The sequence below is a fragment of the Simochromis diagramma genome, unplaced genomic scaffold, assembly GCF_900408965.1.
Source record: "Simochromis diagramma unplaced genomic scaffold, fSimDia1.1 OVJJ01000304.1, whole genome shotgun sequence".
NCBI classification, from domain to species: domain Eukaryota; kingdom Metazoa; phylum Chordata; class Actinopteri; order Cichliformes; family Cichlidae; genus Simochromis; species Simochromis diagramma.
Window position 1 is genome coordinate 2,620,007 of NW_024387030.1, and position 20,891 is coordinate 2,640,897.

A 20,891-nucleotide genomic window follows, 5' to 3' on the forward strand; every position below is an offset into this window, starting at 1 on the left:
TCAGGAACTGACTGAGGTTTGGGTTAAAACATGCATGTTCACAACATTAACACTGGTTACTGAAAGAAATATTTGGGACAAAACAGCAATATTTCATGTCGCGTTATTAAGAATGGACTTTTTTTCTTTTCTTTCTGGACTGTTTTTTTGGTAAAATACATGCCTCTTAACAGACCTATTAAACTTTAGTACTTGGATGACACTTTTCTCTAAAATCCTGCTTATCCTTGTCAGAGTTAGGGTAGCTAGAGCTTATCTCCGCTACCATAGGTCGAGAGGTTCAGGGTACACCCTGGACAAACACAGAGAGAGAAACCATCCACACTCACACCTATGGGCAATTTAGAATAACCAGTTAACCTCACCCCACTAATTGCATGTCTTTGAACTGTAAACTCCACGCAGACGGTGGAGTCAAACTTGGGACTTACCACACCTCTGTCCTGCCTTAGCATTAAAAAAAAACGAAGCATAAAAACACCATATCAAAAGCAATCAGTATGCAGAACCGTTTACCTATAGCAGATATAAAATTTGATCCAATTTCTTTTGTTGAATCTATGAAAAATGCCAAAGACTGTCTGTCTGCCAACAAGGTAACTCCTAAAAACTCTTGGCTAAAAATTTGGCATATTTCAATGAACCATTTGACAAAATTGGACAAGTGGAGGACAAATTAAGTTAATAAACAGTATCTGGACGTCTTTAAAAAAGGCAAAGAAAAATGTATCTACTGTTCAACGAAGCCTCATCAGAAATGGGCTCAGTGGAAATGTGGCTCCCAAGAACAGATTTATAAGCAAAGGAAACGTAGGCTGTATTATGACAAATAACATAAGAATTATGCTGAAAGTCAGTGGCAACAGGTATTATGAAATGATGAATCAAAATTTCAAAATTTTGGTTGAAACCATTGTCAACAGAAGGTCAGAAGAGAGGTACAATAGTGAGTGCCTACTGCCATTTGTAAAAGAAAGTTAAATTGATGGAATTATTAATGAATTACGAATGCAGAATAATACAGGCAGACTTAGATCCACCGTGTAATTCCATCTGGAAAGTGTCTGATTGGCAATGGCTTCATTTTTTTTGCATGACAATCATCCCTAATAAACTGTCAGTGCAGTAAAAGCATACCTGGATAACAGAAAAAAAACACACACACAATAGAACACTAGTTCATGGATTGGCCTCCCCAAACCTCGGAATTCAACATTATTGAAGCAGTCTGGCATCATCTTTACAGAAAGTGAAATAAAAGGCAGCCAACAATCCCAAGAAGAACTTTGAATCTCCTTCAAGAATCCTGGAGAGAAATTCCTGAAAAAAACCTAAAGAAATTACAATAAAGTTTGCCTAAGAGAGTTTGGTAGCTATACCAAATATTAATCTCTTTGAGCTCCTTAAATTGCTCCAACTCTGTTTTTGCTTAATATTGTATGTTCATGTATGTTTGCAGATAATTCAATAAGTCACTGCACCTATTTCCCATTCTCCTAGCAAAATATAAATAAATAAATAAGGGGCGGTTCAATACTTTTGCTCAACACTGTGTACAGGGATGAAGCACTGTGTCCAGCATGTCTACAGGGGCACTCAAAGCCTAGAAGCTGGACACGTCCTCACACAACAACCCTGCTGTCAGTCAAGCCGGCCCATTACGTTGGGCATGACATTTAAAGTTGGGCGAAGAAGATGGACAAAGTGCCCTTACCTCCTCGGTTTGAGCCCTGCAGTTGAGCCCCTGTGCAGCATTCGCGGATGAGTGTGTTTGTGTGTGTGACTTTGGTCAGACTTGGTCTGGCATAAGGACAGCTGTCACATTTCCAACCTGTCACATGCGACACAGAGGAGATGCCAGAGGCCAGGGCATCGGGGAGCACAAGGACGGACACAAGGAAAAGCGCGTTTGTGTGTGCATTTATGTCTGAAAGAGTAACGAGCATGGAAGATGTGTAGTTGTGGCCACGTGAAAGAGCTTGACTTGGAGGCACCCTCTAACCTTGATGTCCACACAAATGTACGTGCTCTTCACCCTCTTTCTTAAAACTAGTCCTTGAGCTCTTGAGTCATGTTCTCTGAGGGCACGTAGTAAATACTGGGCACAACGTAGAACTGCAACTGCTGCAGGATGCCCTCCCTGTCTTGCAGTCCTCAGAGTGAGGCCATTTCAGTGCTCATTACTTACTGATGAAGAAGCCTCTTCATTAAGGTTCTGCCTGTGGCTTGTGGAGGAAAGGCTTTTTTTGTTTCTTCTCAACTAACTCTTTACATAAGCAAGCAGCAGCTGCCCTCAAGTGTATTTGGTTAAAAGGGAGAAACATTAATGGCCATTTGGGGCCTTTTATTTCATTACAGAGGGAAATGCTCTTCTGTTTTAATTTAAGTAATGGTTTCAAGGCAAGCAGGTTAAAAGGTCAACTTTTGTTCTCATTGGGATAGTTTTGAGAGAAGAAAGGAGTTTTTAAATTACCACTGCACTGCAAGCACATCCCTTCTGTGTATTCCATAACCAAAACCAGCTGTCAAGTAAATCATTTGTATTGCCTCTCTACGCTTTAATTTACTTTAAACACCCCACTTAAGAACAAACTTTTTTTCCCCCAGAAAATTGCATCATGAAATTTGAGTTCAAGTTCAAGCTTTAGATAAACATCTTTGTCTCTCTCTCCGTACTCTTGAACATTTTTTTTATATCTTTTAATACTCAGAAGTCTGGGTACTTGAATCTACAGCTCATGGGCCTTCAGGGATCATGAAAGTGGAGATTAAAAAAAGAAAAAATTAGGTTACACTGTTGTCGGTTTGCAATACTTGGACAGTTCTAAGAGTCAAAAATAGCATCTTCCCCACAAGCAGCATTCACTCACAAAGACAGCAAGATCTGACATCTTTTTTCTCTAAGTTATCCAAATGTTTAACCTCTCAGTCAGCCCCAATTTAGTTTAAGTTGCACAATTAATCAATTGGTTCTTAACTCTCACCGATTGCCAGGCAGTGAGTAGAGTAGAAGTCTATCGAATTTGTGGATTCCTTCACTAAAAACATATTTGATGACTTATGATGATAACATCCATACTAAATTAAGATTGTCTAGATTATGACATGAAGACATTTGCTTTGGCTTGATTGATTTCACTTGGTTTGGATTCATTTGGTCTTGTCTGTTGCAGAGGAGGCCTCTGCAACTAGGGGTTTTTGAGCTTGTTCCATTGCTTAAAATTCTGGGATTTGGGGAGTTTTGCTAGGTCAATGCTTTAGTGCTCTTTTTGATGTTAGCCAGCTTCCTTGTGAGCCGTGTTTTATGCTTTGGTGGGGTAAAGTATCCTGTTGCAATGATGATCAATCTTATCCACTTCACCTATAACGGGGCGCACTCATAGCAGTGTTTTTACTGCATATATAAGTTTTTGTCTCCAAATCTCCCAAAAGACAGGTTTTATCCAACCACAAAGGAAAACCCTACTTCCCCATTCCAGTGTTTTTACAAAAAGCTTTTTCCTTATTTAGTTAATGATGTATCCAATTTTTTGAATTGAAAGTAAAACACACTTTTACTTAGAAGACTCTTGGACTTTGCCATATATATCCTAATCATTCTTACTATTGGTTGTCAGCCTCCAAAGCCCAGTATTTGGCCAGGAGAGGACCTATGTAAGATGTAATGTGGCAACAAAAAAAACCATGGCTTGTCAATAAAGTTCATCAATCTCTCAACTTCATGTCATTGTTTACTGGTGCAACAATGACACGAAGTTGAGAGCAAGTTGTTCAACTCTCAGCTACGAGACAAACCCCAGGTTAGGAAGCAGTTGTCCACTACATGATAATGGGAAATAAGTAAATCTCTATACATGATAGAGGCATTTGTGATTCTGATATTCGGGCCTTTGTCAAGACTTAAAAACGGCGTCACATAGCTACTAGGAAGCATTGAGACTCTTAGTCTTGGAGGAAAAGTTTAAACTTGGATCAGACTTGGATGACACTACTTACTTTTCAATTTTACAAACAAAAGTGAGGTTGTAAAATAATCGCACAAAAGTTTGATGTGCAGTTACACTTAACTAAACAAGACAAAACAACTATTTTTATCTGTGTAGTCCAGTTCTTTTGCACAGCACATTAATTTAGAATGGCAATAGCTAAAAGTTAAAGGGTCTGCCTTTAGTTTGTTTGTTTCACTGATGCAATATGACTTGTGACAGCTCCTCGCTGTCTTCTGGGACGAGATCAGTCTGATTCATTCCGCAAAAAGGCTCTCCCTTCAACGGCGCCCTTGGTCTGACCGAATCGAGGGATGGTCCACTGCAGCCCATGCAGAGCTGTCCCATGCTCCCTTCCTAGCCCTCTCACCTTCCTGTTGGTTCTCATCCGTCTGTTTACTCTCTCCCAGTCCGAAGGAAGCATCCATTAAATCACCTTTAAAGATGAGAACGGGACTTGACAGCTACAAACTGGAGCAAAACAATCTTTTCCCAAACCCCACGCCCACCCCAGCCCCACATCTCCACGCCTGTTCCTATCTGTCCCATATTGTCAGCGGCAGAAGCCGCGAGCACTGCTGAGAGACAGAGAGCAGCTCTTGTTTACTGATGCACACTATATTGATGTGAGCTGATTCCATCAGGCAACACGTTTGGATGCCACACACCCTGTCGTCTTTCTCTGCCTCCTTTCGACGTCTTATGTCTTTACCCCCTAATGTATCTGCTACGACAACACACACTGCGTGACAGTCAGTGTAGCTTAAGCCATTGTAGTGACCAATAAATACATGTGTTACTATATAAATGTACTGCAGAGTAAAGAGCTGCATTAATAGCCCTTTTTATTTTATTTGCCTTTTCTTTGCCTTTTGATCCTTTGACATTTTTCATACTCTCGAGGCTGTAATTATTTATTATTGATTTTATTGTTTTTGATTAATTCGATTGTTTTTTTTCTTTAATTAAGCAAATGATTAAAAATCATTCGATTACATGGTGAGAAATTAATTCCACTCCACTTAAGGAGAAAATGTTCAGACCAGAGGTCATTTTTGGTTTTGTTATTAGCACACCAAAGCGTGCGTGATTATTTAATAAGCCTGATTACATTAGAGGCTGCTTTGCTGCAAACTGGTTGCACTGCGTCTCTGTCCATCATGTATGGTGGTTAGATTTCCTCTCACCACGGCGGGCAGCGATTATAACAAATGGATGAGTTCAAACCATCTGTAAGACATTTGATTAACGCTGCTGAGCCTTCATGGAGAGAGAGAGGGAGTCGAGAATGGTGTTTGATGTGGAATTGCGCTAATGACAGTGCTCGGGAAGTAGCCATGCTCTAGGAAAAACATCACAGAATGAGAAATTAGAACCTCAGCGAGACGGATGAGGTTTGCAGCGAGCAGCTCCGGGTGGCCTCTGCATCCATCTCACACATGATTTGATTGGTGCTCCCAGTCATCAGCTCAGCCTCATGGTGCAGCTGTTGAAGTTAATGTGGCATGAAACAAAACAGATGTTTCTTCTGGTGTCTTCCCTCCTCGCCTTTCCATCTACTTCGATATTTTTGAGGCTTGTGCACTTGTCGTGAAATGTATCATCCAAAACAGGGAACTGTTTGCTTCTCAATCTGAACTCTTTCGAACCTCTTATCAAATCCGTCACTTGCTTCCTTTTGGAAATTTGACACTGCACATGTTATAAATAACTCAAGTGGTTTGAGGTAGATGTAGTGTTATTTTCTGTTTAGCTACTTGTATGTGTACATGCGATGCAACAAAAGCGACAAGGTTATCGTATGAACGGTGGCAGATGTATTGATTAAAATGGAAGTGTGTCTGCTATTAGACTGACGAGAGCTTCCTTTAAAGAAAAGGCGTAGGAGTCTGCAGATATGCTAGCAGGTGTTCAAGGCTATACTCACGCACAAAAGCACAAGCAAATACATCCTATAGTTCAGTAGGTTTGTTTACTATCTTACTTTCAAGAGTGAGTATGCTAACATTTCCATCATATCCTAAGAAATCATTTCATCCATTGTTGGATGTGCTATATATGTATAAAAAAAATAGGTAAATTGGGGAAATTATGGCCATTTTTCAATTATATACGTGCCTCATAGTTGTGGTAAACTTGCCAGATAAAGTTTCCATTGGACTTTATTTTTATTTTATCTTTTTATTTATTTGTGGCAAGTTCCACTCAAGACTTTTTGACAGCTGTGGCAAAGTTCTCCTCATTGTTAAAGCGGCATCTCATCTCATTGTTCCACACACGTTTTACCGGTCCAACTCCTGGTAGTTGGCAGGTACCAGGTAGTTATATTGTGATTGTGGCCTGTCTGATGCTATCAGGTGCCAGTAAAAACAAGAGAAATATATACGGTATATATTAAGACAAGAAGAGTTTTATAAACTCTTGCCAAATCAAATATTAAAAGAAATATAATTATCTTTAGGTGTACCCCTCACTTTTTTAAACACGTGTTTAAACAAATATCAGTCACATCGGCAACTTCTTTGACACCTTTTGCTTCAATTTATTTGGAACTGAATGCTGACATTAGCATTTTTGTTCTTTAAGTTTTGAGCAGTGTTTGTGGTACGGTGAAGCTCGTTGTCCTGTTCGGGGAGACGAGCTATCAGGGCATGCATTTATCAGAGGTGGCCATGCTTGACCAGAAACAATGATTGGGTTGGTGATATCATTACCATGAATTTAGGTAACATGTTGAGGGAAGCAAACGTCTCCAGGTTTTTCCTCCATAGAGGAATATTTGGATAAGTCCAAAGTTGTGCTAACACCAGGTGGTTTTTGTTGGTTTGGGTTTTCTTTATTTCTGTTTGCTCCTCCTGCTGCAAAAAATAATTAATTTCTTCTTTAACATTGTTGATGTTGTACTTTTTTCTTTTAAAAGTACATAGCAACTGGAGAATAATGATTTGGTTAGCCATCATTGATTGATGAGAACCTCGACCAGTTTACCATCTGAATTCGAGACTATGGCACAAGTTTCATTCAATCTCTGACTGACTTTAATGATCTGATTAGTTCATGTGTTTTAATAACTTTGAATGCCTTCATAGTCCATATTTTATTTTTTTTATTTATTGTATTTATTGTTTGCTTATTTACTAAACCAACCTGGCTTCTTCTATCTAAGGACACAGCATTGGACCCTGGAGAAGATGTGGCCCTTCTCTCAGTGAGCTTTGAGGATGCTGAGGCAACCCAAGTCTTTCCTAAACTGTACCTGTCCCCCAGCATCGAACAGTAAGTGACACTTACCATGTATGGCCATATATAATGTGTGTTCATAGTGATGGCAAGATCAGGAGGGGAAATTAAAAAACATTTACCTTAATTTCACTCTAAAAATCAACTTTCTCAACAAACAATCGACCAAAAACAACTCTTGCCACTCACTTATGTGCTTTTAGTGCTTCCAGTGGAGACTTTAGCTCAAAACTAATGCTGTCCATCCCACGGACTAACCTCAAATCCCGTGGTGATAGATCCTTCTCTGTGGCAGGTCCCAGACTTTGGAATAGTCTCCCCTTAAATATTAGATCTGCACAAACACTTGAGCAATTTAAATCATTACTAAAGACACATTTCTATGCCCTGGCTTTTAACACACTATGACCCAAGCATTTTGGTCTTATTTGAATTAGTTTAGTTATTGTTTTAATTCTTTTACTGTCCTATTATTGTTTTTTTACTGTTATTATTGTATTACATTGTTGCTTTTTAATACCATTTTTATATTGTTAAGCACTTTGTGCAGCATCGGCTGTTTGAAATGTGCTATATAAATCAATTTGACCTTGACCTTGACTTTAAAGTAAAAAGTTTTTCAGTAACTAACTTTTAAAAGCAGCGCACAGCTAAAGGTGATGTGGCCCAGCTCTGCAGATGCAGGAGATAATCTCTGGATTCGAGTCAGTGTGCTGTGAATCTAGCGACTTATTATGTCACTGTGAATAGTCATACATCCCAGTGTCTGGACTCATCAGACGCTTTTTCAAAAACAATAAGAGAAGAACTAAAAAAAATGAGATTGATGACACACGGAGTCTGAGCTGAGGGATGACTGGATGTCTGCAGACATCTGGAGTGTTAACTGTGCGAGTGTGTGTGTGCATGTGTGTGTGCATGTGTGTGTGTGTGCCCGCGCTCGAATGTTTTCTGAGTCTGTGGGCACTGTGTGGGTATCGCTGCAGTGGGCTTCTTTGTTTAACTTTTTTTTGTCTTGCTAGATTCAGCAAGATTGTGTTTGTGTGCATTTGTCACTTTCTATTTGGGTGTGTGTGTGTGTTTGTGCAGATGCGTGTTTGTGTGTGTGTTTGGATGCATGCATGCATGCATGTATGTGGGTCTTCATATCTCAAATATATGTCTGTTTTCATGTATTTGAGTGCCCGGGCTTTGCTCAGAACACAATCTCTGTGTAAGTGTGGATGTAGATCTGTGTGTGTGTGTGTGTGCGTGTGTGTGCGCGCGTGTGTGTGAATGAGAGAGCGAGAGAGAGAGAGAGAGAGCGAGCCAGGTATGGGCCCATTCTGACCTCAGGGCCCCACAGTCTGGGCTTCCGTGCTCAGAATAATCTCGAGCTGATGTTTATTTACAAGCACACGCCCCGTCGCACCAGGTTAAGAGGCCTCTGCTCCCTCCCCCATCACCACCGCCGCCACCACCACCCGTTCTCGCTCTTGCCCTTTCTTTCTTTTCCTCTCTCTCTCTCTCTCTCTGTCTCTCGTTCTCTTGTCTCAACATGTTTCTTTTTTCCACTCTCATCTGTGGCTTCTCTGTCTTGTTCTGCCCTTTAGTTTCTTTATCTGCTATTATTAAATTGTACCTTTCCTTTTGGTGCTTTAAAGATCTTGGAGAGAAAAGCAACTGGACTTGTGTCAGTTTCTTGAAGGCCTCTCACCATCTGAGAAGCTTCTAAGACCAAATGGTGGAGAGTCCCAGGTATTTAAGCCCTAGTGGGAGTTGTCTCTTAATAGGGCTGCTGACCCATTATTGTTCATGTGCCTCATCACACGAGCCAAGGTGTGGGTCATTAACAGCAGAGGTTTCAGGTGAAACCATTGTCAGACCTTGCCGCACCCTATCATGTGAGCCATTGAGATCAACTGACATGAGATGTGAGTGGGCGTTAAGGTACCTGTGAAGGGATCTCAAAATTGGATTGGAGATGGCAGACAGTCAATGTCATAAGCTGCTCCCTCTGTTCAAGGATTCCATGTTCACAGTGGACATAGATGGCTTCTTTCACTCCTCTTTCCCGATTATTCCAAGTTTGTGTTTGAGAGTGGGGAGAGTCAAAGAGATAAATGTGTGCGTGTTGGCTTGGGGTAAACTTCAAAGTGGAGGCTTCTACTTCTTGGGTTTTGATTTTGACTCAGGTGTCATCCACATATCTGTAACAGTGGCTAGGTGCTGTCCCTTCAAAAGACCCAATAGCCTTACTTTGCACTTCCTCCAAGTAAAGATTGGCTACAGTGGGTGACACTGGGGAGCCCGTGGCACATCCATGTTTTTGTCTGTAGAAACCCTTGTTTTATTTAAATTATGTGGCGGTAAGGCAGATCAGAACAGTGTGCAGATCCGATCGAGGGTAAGACTGGTTCTGTTTTATAAGGAGCTGTCTTGCTGTAGTTGTTTTCTGACAGTCTCCACTGCCTCAGTTGTAGGTATGCAAGCGAAGAATGAAACCACATGAAAGGACACGATTGTTTGATTTAGATCCAGTGTAAGCTTCTGGACCTTGTTGGTGAAGTCAGTGGAGTTTTTGATGTGATGGGGTGTGTTCCCCACAACGTCCTTAGATTGCCATGACTGGATGACTGAGAACCTACACAGACATACTTTTAGTAATTTCACTTTTACACATTCTCCTTCTCATGCTAGAAGACTGCTTTTCTTTCACTTTGTAACTCAGTCACTAAAGACAATACATGTTGACACTCCGTTTTCCAGTATGCTGAAAAGAGCAGCGCACAACCAAAGGTGTCCTTAGCTGTGCTCCTTTTGTCATATCGGCTGCATAGTCATAACTTACTGATCACATTACATACAATGACTCAGGTACTTGATCATATTACATACAATGACTCTGGTACAAATACAATGAACTCAGCACGTGAAATGTAACTCTATAGCCCTCAAAGACGTCATTATTTTATAATAATAATTATTAATAATAATAATGATTGTAGTGTATGTATGTTTTTTTCTGAACCCCTCCCTAGTTCAAGCTGGAGGAAACTGTCCTACAAATTAAATGGGATACCAAGATTCATCTCTATATGGTGACTAGTTGAAATATTTACCTGAAATAAAACGTGTGCATTTGTATACAGAAACTACGTGATCGATGGGGATTCTTGAACCTTTGCCATTTTTATAAATGTGTTTACACTGTAACAATCGCTCAATCGTAAAGTACAGACTTTACACGTACATTTTAACAACCACAACAGGGTTTAACTTTTAAACATTGGCCACCTTTACCATTCTGCACCATTAACTGAGGGTAAAAGACAGAGTGCTGTGGATGGCAGAAGGAGGAGAATATTTCAGAACATTTCATTCAAAGAACCGCGATTGACATAACTGCTGTGGCCATTAATAGCCTTGAGGAAAAGTATTGCCTTGCCTTTTCAGTCATGTCCATCCTCATTTCTGTATTTACAATTAAAAGCCCCTTATTAATTATTGATGTTAATGTTAAGGATTAAATTGTGTGACCTAAAAAATGCTATTTAGGCTTATGATTTGTAGGTTGGTAGATGAAAGTTTACAAATGACTAAAAACGTATGTATAGCAATCAGTGTAAATAGCTGTCGATATTATGAGCTGTACTACATTCACAATGGGCAAATTGAAACTGTTAGAAATTAAATATGCTTTCTTTAAAATTCTCAATTGTAACTGTACCAATTTAGATGCAGACGTAGCACAAGAACACCCATAGTGTATTTATTTTAAAGCAGAAAAGTTGCATGTATACTTGAATAAACTGTTGGACCACCATATGTCATACAAAGGGCTTCAGTGCACTTTGGCATTGATTATCTAATCTTTTACTCCACAGGAGGGGTGAACACCTTTGTTCCAAAGATGTTTCCTCATTTTATTGTTTAGATGTTGGTGATGGAAAACACTGTCTTTAGCCCTAAAACTCCCACAGTTGTTCAATTGAGTCGAGATTTGGTGACTTTGAAGGCCACAGCATGTGATTCACGTAACATTTTCCTTATCATAAAAAGATATTGTCACTGTGGAAGAGACCACTGGCATCAGGATAGAAATGTTTTACTGGATAAAGGTGATTACTCTGAATTCTGGTTATTTTTTTTAATGTACCACTAGTCTGTATGCAAGCAATAATAGAGAGAGCAACATCTTTTCAAAGAAAGAACTATCCTAACCTTGATGAAGCACTCTTTCATAGTGGTTGATTAATGATTTTATACAGTCGATGAAGCACTGAACAGAAACGCAAGTCTTTTTAATTCCTCTGTGTTCCTGACCAGATTCAATCACCTTGTTTTTAAAAGGATTTTTGTTTTGATTGACACTCCTCTGCACAGAAAATCCACTTGGTTGAAGAGGCTTTCATCAGGAGTGCTGTTGTGTTGTTGAAATCGTTTCTGTTGCATATGTCTGCCTGTTTATGATCAAGCTCTGCGTGTGAGAGAAAAACTGACCTTTCCGCTCCCTCCAGACCAGACTGAAGCTGTTGCAGTGCTGTTGGAGGCTCTCCTCCTCTGCCAGTTGCATGAGGAGAGCAGACAGGAGGTGGCTAAAGGCAGAAGGATGGGAAGCATAAAGTGGGGAGTTCTGGCACAGGGGGGGATGGAGAAGGGCTGTTGTCGGCACAACAGTAGGGTGGTAGATAAAGATGCTATAAAACAAACCCTGCTTGCGAGATAAAATGTCGAGGCTTAACAGTACCGCATAAAGCCAAACTCTCATTTATCATCCCTCTTCCACAACTTAATGCTGCCTCTTTGTCTTGAGATATTTGCACATATGCATATCAAGGCCATCCATGAATATGCTTTGCTACATGGTTTTGTGCACCTTTTTTGTCAGCTGTGTGGGAGTGTGTTAATTCATGACCCAGGGCGAAAATGTCTTCTTCACCGTTGTGTGAAGACAACCAACTGTACGTGTGTACGAGTTTGTGTATCAGTGCATTTGTGTTGCACTCATCGTGGATGCTACTTAATTTAGCATGCAGATGTGTGAGAGCCAGCCTTTTTGCTGTACGTGTTATTATGTAGATCTGTTACCCTTGTTAGTTTCTCTCCATGTCCTCTCTGACCCTTGTTAGTCTTTGGTCATGTGTAGCTGCCCATTATCTCTGCATCTGCTCCAGTGAAGAGGAAAAATCATTGTGCCCGCACATTTCTGTGGTTTTCTAGGAAGCATTTGATGGACAGCAACGTTCAAGAGGTTCTGCATTAATCCAAGCTGCCACAAATGTTCGCGATATCTTATAATGCCAAGATAAAATTCACATCAAAGCCGATTTGGAAATTGTTTAAATCAGTCCTAATTTTATCAAATGGTGAATGTAGCAGCTGACAAGTACACAGACTGGCTCAGCTTCAGTGTTGGTACAGGGTGTCATATCAACTACATCAATTCAGTGTCAAAATGTTCCAGGCTTCTTTATGTCTGCAGTCTTTCTGTCATTCTATCTTTTAATCATCTCATGAATTTTATGTCTCTGTGCTGGCGACAGCTGTGGCCGGAGGCATTCTGTTATCAGGTCGGGCCTTTGTCAGTCTTTCTCATCCTTTTGAACCCAGTATATCTCTTGAACAGCTGGAGGAAAATTTCTTTAAATTGAAGGCATTCACTCAATGATGAGCTGATTAAAATCTGGTAGTCAGAGGTATTGTGATCTCATATTGGTCCCTAAGTCGTGAAGAGACGGCAGTCCCAAATATCCATTTGTTGTTCAAAGGTCTCTTAGACCTCACATTCATCACCTTTTCATAAATGCTTTTGAACATCTTGTGGGAATTTCTTCAAATCTGCCGCACTCAGTTGGATTTATAGAAAATTAGGAAGTCAGAGGTCTTGAAGAGACCTTCAGGGGTTGTCTTAAAACTAAACTTTCACTTATCCTCCAGAACCTGGTGGTCAAATGTCACTAGGACTCGATTTCCATCCCAGTCTCATAAAATGGTATCAGGAATATTTTGCAGGAATTTCAGTACCACAGGATGAACTGATTATACTTCTCAGTTCAGAGGTAAATGCGACCTCGTTTGAATCTTTTTTTTGTCATTTTAAATTTGACCTATCGATATTTTAAAAAATCATGCTATTCTGTCAGAATCATATATCATAATTTTATCTTATAGTAAATTCTAGTTCTCAAAAGAAAAACAAATACAGCCACTGTTGCCTAGAACAACTGAGGGAGTCATTTTGACCCCAAACGAATTAATGTTAATGTTGCAACCTGTATTGTTCACACCCATTTCGACATAAGGCTGCTTTAACATGAGCCAGAGCTAGCTAGATGTGATTGATAGATACATATAGAGAGGACTGTACTTAGAAAAGAGGAGTAATTACTGCAGGGCTGAAGGGGTCGCAGATGTTGAGCCCGTTGAGAGAGGGGGAGAACCAGGCTGTGCAGAGCAGCGGGGGAACCATAGCTGAACTGAGCAGACAGTTCAGTGTTTGGAGAAATAATCCAAGGAAATAGAGTAAAAGTAATAGATAGATATGATAGACATGATAGATGTTCACTGATCAGTCTGTTTCATTGTGAGGTTCTGGTTTTAAACAGTCTTTGTTATAATTAATGCTTTAAAAAAAACATTTCCAAAATGTTGTTACAGTACAATAATTTAATTATTTAGATGTATTAACTACTGTCTTGTTTGTTGTACCCTTTTTTAAAAAGTAGATTCTTCAATATATTTACCTTTCGAGACTGTATTGAAATAATCTTTATCATTTGTAAAACTAAATAAATTCTCTTAAGTATAATCTTAAATGCTTATTTTCGTCAAATCTTTCCTTAATTAGAATTAATGGAATTATCAACATCTTCAAGAAATGACTTCTTTACCGTGAATGCGACTGTTGCAGGATGGCAGCAAAGTGATCCTCTTGGCAGTTTTGAAATGTGGGCCATTCACCGTGCTAATTCACATTGTGAATACAGTAAGCCAAGAAACTTCCCAGCCTGTGATCTCACTTCATTTTGCACACAGCACCTGCAGTTTTCAACTAAAGCAGGACACGATGAAGCGGGTAGTCGCTCTGTCGTTTGTAACTTCTTATCTGACAGCCCAGTGTGGCTGCTGCTTCTTCTTGTTCCATTACTCTCCTACGCGGAAGGCATTTCAGTTTTATTTCTCAGTCATGCATCTCTTACGCGGCTCAGCAGATATCTTTGTGTTTTAATCAGTCCACACCGGCTGTGTAACAGCTCACATTTTACACACAGTAAAGGCACGCACCTGCAGCCCAGCCCATAGTCTTATGCTGCAATCCCATTTTCTTCAGTTTTTCATGCATTACTACATTGATTTTGAATCCGGTTTTGAGTGCTGCCAAAATGCAACGCGGTGCCTGAGCACATCCTTTGGTGACACAGGCAGCAGACTGAAGCTGCTATTTTTCCAGCTGAATGCTTTAAATGTAAAGCGGTGGCAATAGGATGTTCCGTTGAATTAGTGGCAACTTCATATAGCTTTGATATGGTGCAAAGAAAGCAAACAAGATAAGATGCACAGGATTACACACTGCATTGTTGTTCAGAGTCTGAAACCAGCATGGCAAGGCAGGACCCTGCCACTACCAATAAAGACAAAATGAGAGATAATTAAGTAATTTTATACACTTCAAGACATCTGCTGAATATGCTGGCTATGAATAGTATCAAAAACGTGACTTTTGTTAAATGGAAAAACTATTTCCGCTGGGTATCAGCTGCAAGCTGCAGGGCCTCTCTAACTAGAACTGTAGCTCACCGAGGCTGTATAGCAGAAATCTTGGAGTCCGTTATTTGTCACGAAGAATGTTGCAATAAAAATATTGCAGACTCTTTAAAATCCTGAATTAACAATTGATTTAAGGGCGCCTACAAACGTGGAATACCTCAAATAGAATTTAAATCAATGTTAAAGTTACTTAAAAAGTGGGAAGCGAAGCAGCTGTGGACAACTTCAGCTCATTTCAGCTTTGGTTCTGGTACCACTGGATTTCAGGCAATTACATCCATTCAGTGTCCAGACGTTTGAAGCTTTCTGTACCTGCCTGCTTGCATTACAACATTTTATCACTCTCTTCATAGCTGTCCTGTCCATGTATTTCTTAATTTACTTTCTCAACTTCTTAACTCTTGTCTCCTCCGTCGTATGTCTCTGTACCCACCCCTCCTCCCGGTTTTCACATGTCTGCCGCTTGTCTCTTTTCTCTCCATCTTTCTCCGCTTTTCTATCACTCTCTCTCCTCTGCTGATCCCTCTGGCTGATCCTCAAAGGGAACCGAGAGAGTGAGTGGGACTTAAAAGAGAGAGAAGCGCTGTGCTCTACCCAGCAAGGTCGTCCCTCGCTCGACTGAAACACAGCGAGGAAAAGAGGAAAAAAAAAACACAACACACACACACAACACAGGAAAACAGACAGCTTTTTCCCTCTCTCTCATTTTCTCTTTCCTCCATCTCTCTACTCTTCTCTCACATCACTCCTGAGTTGTTTGATATCTCACTTTTACTCTCCTTCAGCAGGGGCTCAGATCTGAGTTCCGTGAACGCAAACTCGTAAGCCCCCTGAGCTACAGTGTTATACCTCTTCGTCTATTCCCTCTTCCTCTCTCTTTCTTGCTCTCCCCGTTACCTTTTCTTCCCGTGTCCATCAGTGTAATGTTCTCTGCCTTACAGAGCAGCAATGGGAGAAAAAAAAGGTTGAAATACCCCGACCGACACCCACATTTTTACCGATAATGTACAGTGTGAGACTGTTGCATCGGCTCCTGTCTCTGATGAGGACCGTTTTGCTTCTTTTTCTGTAGAAATTATTGATTATGAGAAGTAAAAACACAGTTATTCTGTAGGTTCAGAGATGCACCTGGTTAAGATTCAGTCTTCATTTGTTATATAATGTTTTAAGGGAAGCCTAGAAGAAAATATACTGTGAAAAGCATGGTGTCACGCTTTGTGGCTCTTATGCTTTTTCCTCCCTACTCGTTTAAAGTAGCTGTTAAGTGTTAAATAGATGTAGACATTTAGAGCGCGCAAAGGAAAAAAAAGTAAGCTTTGGAGGCGTCTTTACACAGAATCTGTTGTCAAGCCAAATCATGTCTTTAATGACTTGTGTTGTAATGGAGGTCATGGTATGATCAGGCCTAGAAATGCGAGATTCAAGCATCCCAGCGAAACAGAATAACGAGTAAACGCAGTAGTATGGTCACTGAGATTAAGTGCGTCAGGTGGGTGTATGCTGGTTTTATAAACAGTCAAATTAAATTCTACTTATTATGCTCATTTCCAGCAGCATATTGTTGTTCTTGGACTCTGTGAGAGTAGATTTTCATGACTCACACTTTTAAAATTTATCTTTTAGTTGTCTCTGAGTTCGTGCTCCATCTAAAATAAGGTGTTTTAGCTCCTCCCGCTTTAAGGAACACCCCTCTTTGGTCCTAAACATAAAGGTTAAACATCCTAAACAAACAAGGGAGTAAAATAGCGAGGGCTATGGCATCATACAGATCAGGAGTAGAAAAAAAAAACTCTGTTAGATTTAATGTTTGGAGCTGTCAGGGATTGCTTGTACATATGTCAGTTGTCCTGTTGTCTCCTTGCAGCATCACTGACAGGGCAGCAGAGGTGGTTATCAACCTTCCAGAATGCCTAACCTTAACCCATGTGCAAAAAACATTTCCTAGCTTTATGGTTGTCTTTGGTTATCTTAGACCTACAGTTCTACTATACAGTCCTTTTGTATGTGTGTGCGCATGCGTGCATGTAAAATATCTCAGGTGTCTCTTCTCTGCTCTTCACCTGCCATTCCCACACACAGTGGAGTTTTTCACAGACGGAGACAAAAAAGTTGAGGAGACAACGCTAGGTTTAAAAATTCAGTCCAGCAGTCATACTTATTTCTGTCATCTTATAATGATGGCTCAGTATTGCTCCGCACACTTTACTTTCACAGTGGGGTAAAAGTCCAGGCTCAAACCTGTATTCACGCACCCATGCATGCCCAGAAATGTGTTACAAGTGGTTGTTATATGTGAAGATGCTACATGAATTTATAGGGAGGCGGATTTAATTTATTCTGGAATAAAATTTTAGTCTTCTTGTCCTGACAAGCAGGAGAGCCCTACATATAGTGTCCACCACTGCAAAAATGTACATATGAAGGAAGAAACAGAGGCAGAATGTGTTCTCCTTGAAGGTTCCTTAGAATAAGTCTCACATTAAGTATAGAATGATTTCTGCAGAGAGAACTGCCATTTTTTTCATCTTTTAACTGAAGGCTTTGTTATCCACATGCCCTGAATATCAATTTTATATTGATTTTTAACATTTCTTGTCATGGTCATGGAAAATTTGTCACATAAAACAATCTTTATTGGCCAACAGGTATGCAGCTAGCTCCATATATATGATATATTACAATAATAGGAGTGACAGAATCTACATCCTGAGGAAGAAGGAAAGCACTGGTGAATTCAGCAACACAAAAAGACCTGTGGTGGATGATCGCAGAATCATTTCCATTGTGACAACAGCCAACCAACTGAACAACACTCTCTCCAGGATATAGACGTATCGATATACCACACTTGCATAAAAAGAAAACTGCATGAAAATAAATACAGAGGGTTCGCTGCAAGGTGTAAGCCACTCCTTAGCTTTAAGAATAGAAAGGATAGGTTGGACTTTGCTACAAAAACAAATAGCTGGCACAGATCTGGAAACAGTCTTTGGACAGATGAAACCAAGATCAACAACTACCAGAATAATGGCAAGAAAAAACTAAGACGCGCAACAGCATCCAAAGCATACCGCATCATCTGTAAAACATGGCGGGGGCAGTGTGATGGCTTGGTCGTGCATGGCTGCCAGTGGCACTGGCACACAACTGTCTGTTGATGATGTGACACACGACAGAAGCAGCAGAATAAATCTGATGTGTTCAGAGACATACTGTCTACCCAAATCCAGCTAAATGATTGGGCAGCATTTCATAATACAAATGGACAATGACCTAAAACATACAGCCAAGCAATCCAGGAGTTTATTAAAGCAAAGAAGTGGAATATTCTTGAATGGCCAAGTCAGTCATCTGATCTGAACCCATTTGAGCATTTCTCTTGTTGAAGACTAAACTTCGAGCAGAAAGGCTCACAAACAAATAGCAACTGAAACTCACTGCAGCAAAGGCCTGGCACAGCATGAGTTGATGAGTTCAAGACTTCAAGCTGTCATTTCCAGCAAAGGGTTTTGAACCAAGTATTAGAAATAAACATTTTATTTTCTGTTATTTAATTTGTCAATTACGTAGATATAACACCTGGAATTGATTTGAGGTGTGGTGCTTGAATTTGGAGGATTTAGATGTGAACACACAACATTCATTTGTCCAATTACTTTTGAACCCCTGAAATAAAAGGATTGTGTTAAAAAATGCTTTAGATCCTCACTTTTTTTTTGTTCAACCCACTGAATCAAAGTTGAAAGTCTGCACTTCATTTTTCATTTAAATTCACTGTTTTAATGTACAGAACCAAATTTAGAAAAAAGTTGTCTATGTCCAAAGCTCCCTCACCTTGCAAAGCAGCAGGATTCAAACTTGACTAGACTTGAAAAAAACACTATCAGAAGGGTTTAAGTGTGCACTTAGAAGCAAACTAAAGTCTGTTTAGCCCAGTCGGAATCCTATAAAGAACTACTGGCCAATAAGAGCACGGCTACTGGCATGCTTTAGGTGATCAGCCAATTATCAGCCAATTATTTTTGGCCCTTTTCCAAGCAGTTTCCCTTGAAGGACTTCCCGGATGGTTATGCAAAAAATGTGCTGTTTGCATCTTTTAATAAATTCTTCATTGAAAAATGTAGACAGTGAAAACTACATGGAAAATAGCTGTGTGGTCCAATCATTTTGCTGTGTTGAATAAGACTCTGTTTCTGGGAATGTCTGTTGTTTATCTACAGACTAACTCAAATATATTTAATTCTGAACATAAACTGAATGGGGGAAAAAGCTCAGAAAGAGACTAAGGCCACAAAGAGAAATGTAAGACTACATACCAATCAGTCACAACATTAAAACCACCTGCTTACTATTTTATGGATCCTTCTTGGGCTGTCAGAACACCTCAGACTTTCTGGAGCGTGAGCTCAGACGCTCTTTTGGTGACCTGTGGTGTCTGGTAACTGGATTTTTTCAACAAGCTCTTGGTTGCAGTGTTGGGCCCTTTATGTGGGTTCAATATGAGTGGAGGTCTGTGTGGAGGTCTACTTCACACCTTCGTCATGTTTTTCCACCCATTCCAGAGAAGTTTTTGCAGTTTTTCTTTGTGCATTAAACTGTAATTTTCATTCAGGTGTACTGTAGTACTGTAAGGAGATTGTGTTGTGCAGTTTGCACCAACATTAGAGAATTCTAGTATTCAATATCGCTCTGGAGTCATCATCGAGAGACACGCATCTGCGAAGGCTCTCAGTTCATTCTCATTTTATGTCTCCTTCTCCAACTGTTCCATAACCAGATTCATCGCCCTTTTCATTTTCACTTTTACTTCTCGTTTACCTGATTGTACTGTGCCCATGAGATGAGTTGGATACATCTCTCCTTCCCCCAGAAAACCTGCTGCATTGCATAAAAGAATCGAGTGGGCACCGTCTCTGCCCCCAAACCAGATTTAGGAGCCCAGAAAAATCAACACAGAGAGACAGTTTTAGGCTGCAGTGCACTAATGTTTGTGTATCTGCATTTGCCTTTAGGTGCCTGTGTGTGAGTATGTTACTGTGTGCGTGTGCGTGCATGCACATACTTTCCTGCCTGCTGATGTGTGTAAGTTTGTGTGTGGGTGTACAGTTTGTGTGTGTGTGTGTGTGTGTGTGTGTGTGTGTGTCCCTTCTCCTGGGTCTGTCGAGGTGTTTTATAGTCTTTGAAAATCTTTGCATTACCATCAGATATTTTTCAAGGTTTTGTGAACATCTTGTCACAGTCAGAAATTGTCAGTCTGATAAAATAAATTCAGCACAAACCCAGCAAACCTACTTGACAGTATAAGATGTCAGTGCAGACACTTTCTCACTCTCAGCAGCTCCAAGCACTGCCACTTCTTCCCCCTCCTTGTCTCCTTGAAGATGTTGTGTTTTTCTATAAGTCTGTGCAAAGCGAGGTTTGTGATGCTACTTCACATGCATTTAAATTACAAGCAAGTACTAACGATTGTTTGTTAGTTCTACATGTATTAATACAACTTTGATGAAGCAGTTTAGAGGAATGAATCACTTTGAATAAATAGGTAAAGGAAATGCTGTCGATGCCATCCATCCGTCCATCAATTCATCCATCTTCTACCACATATCTGGGTCCAGGTCACAGGTGTCCCAAGCCAGCTGAGAGATGTACGCTTTCCATCTTATCCTGGGTCTGTCATCCTTCCATTAGGCATCTTTATCAAATACTCCAGGTGTTTGAACCACCTCACCTATCTCCTTTTGATGTGCAGGAGTAGCATCTCTGAAGCTCTTCCCAAATGGTCGAACTCTTCACCTTATCTCTAAACCCAGATGCTCTACGGATTAAGTTCATTTCCACGGCTTGTATCCAGGATCTCATTCTCTCAGTCCTTACCTAACCTCGAGGCATAGGCGAGGGCAGGGATGTGGATTGACG

At 40.3% G+C, this 20,891-nt stretch overlaps 1 protein-coding gene across 1 annotated transcript in view; it reads left to right on the top strand.

Moving 5' to 3' along the window:
* The window catches only part of babam2 (BRISC and BRCA1 A complex member 2), a 111,195-nt gene that overhangs the window by 69,218 nt on the left and 21,086 nt on the right, over positions 1 to 20,891 (top strand). Inside the window, exon 7 of the mRNA XM_040042274.1 lies at positions 7,153 to 7,262. Within this exon, the coding sequence (XP_039898208.1) occupies positions 7,153 to 7,262 (110 nt within the window). The remainder of the gene's footprint in view (positions 1 to 7,152; positions 7,263 to 20,891) is intronic.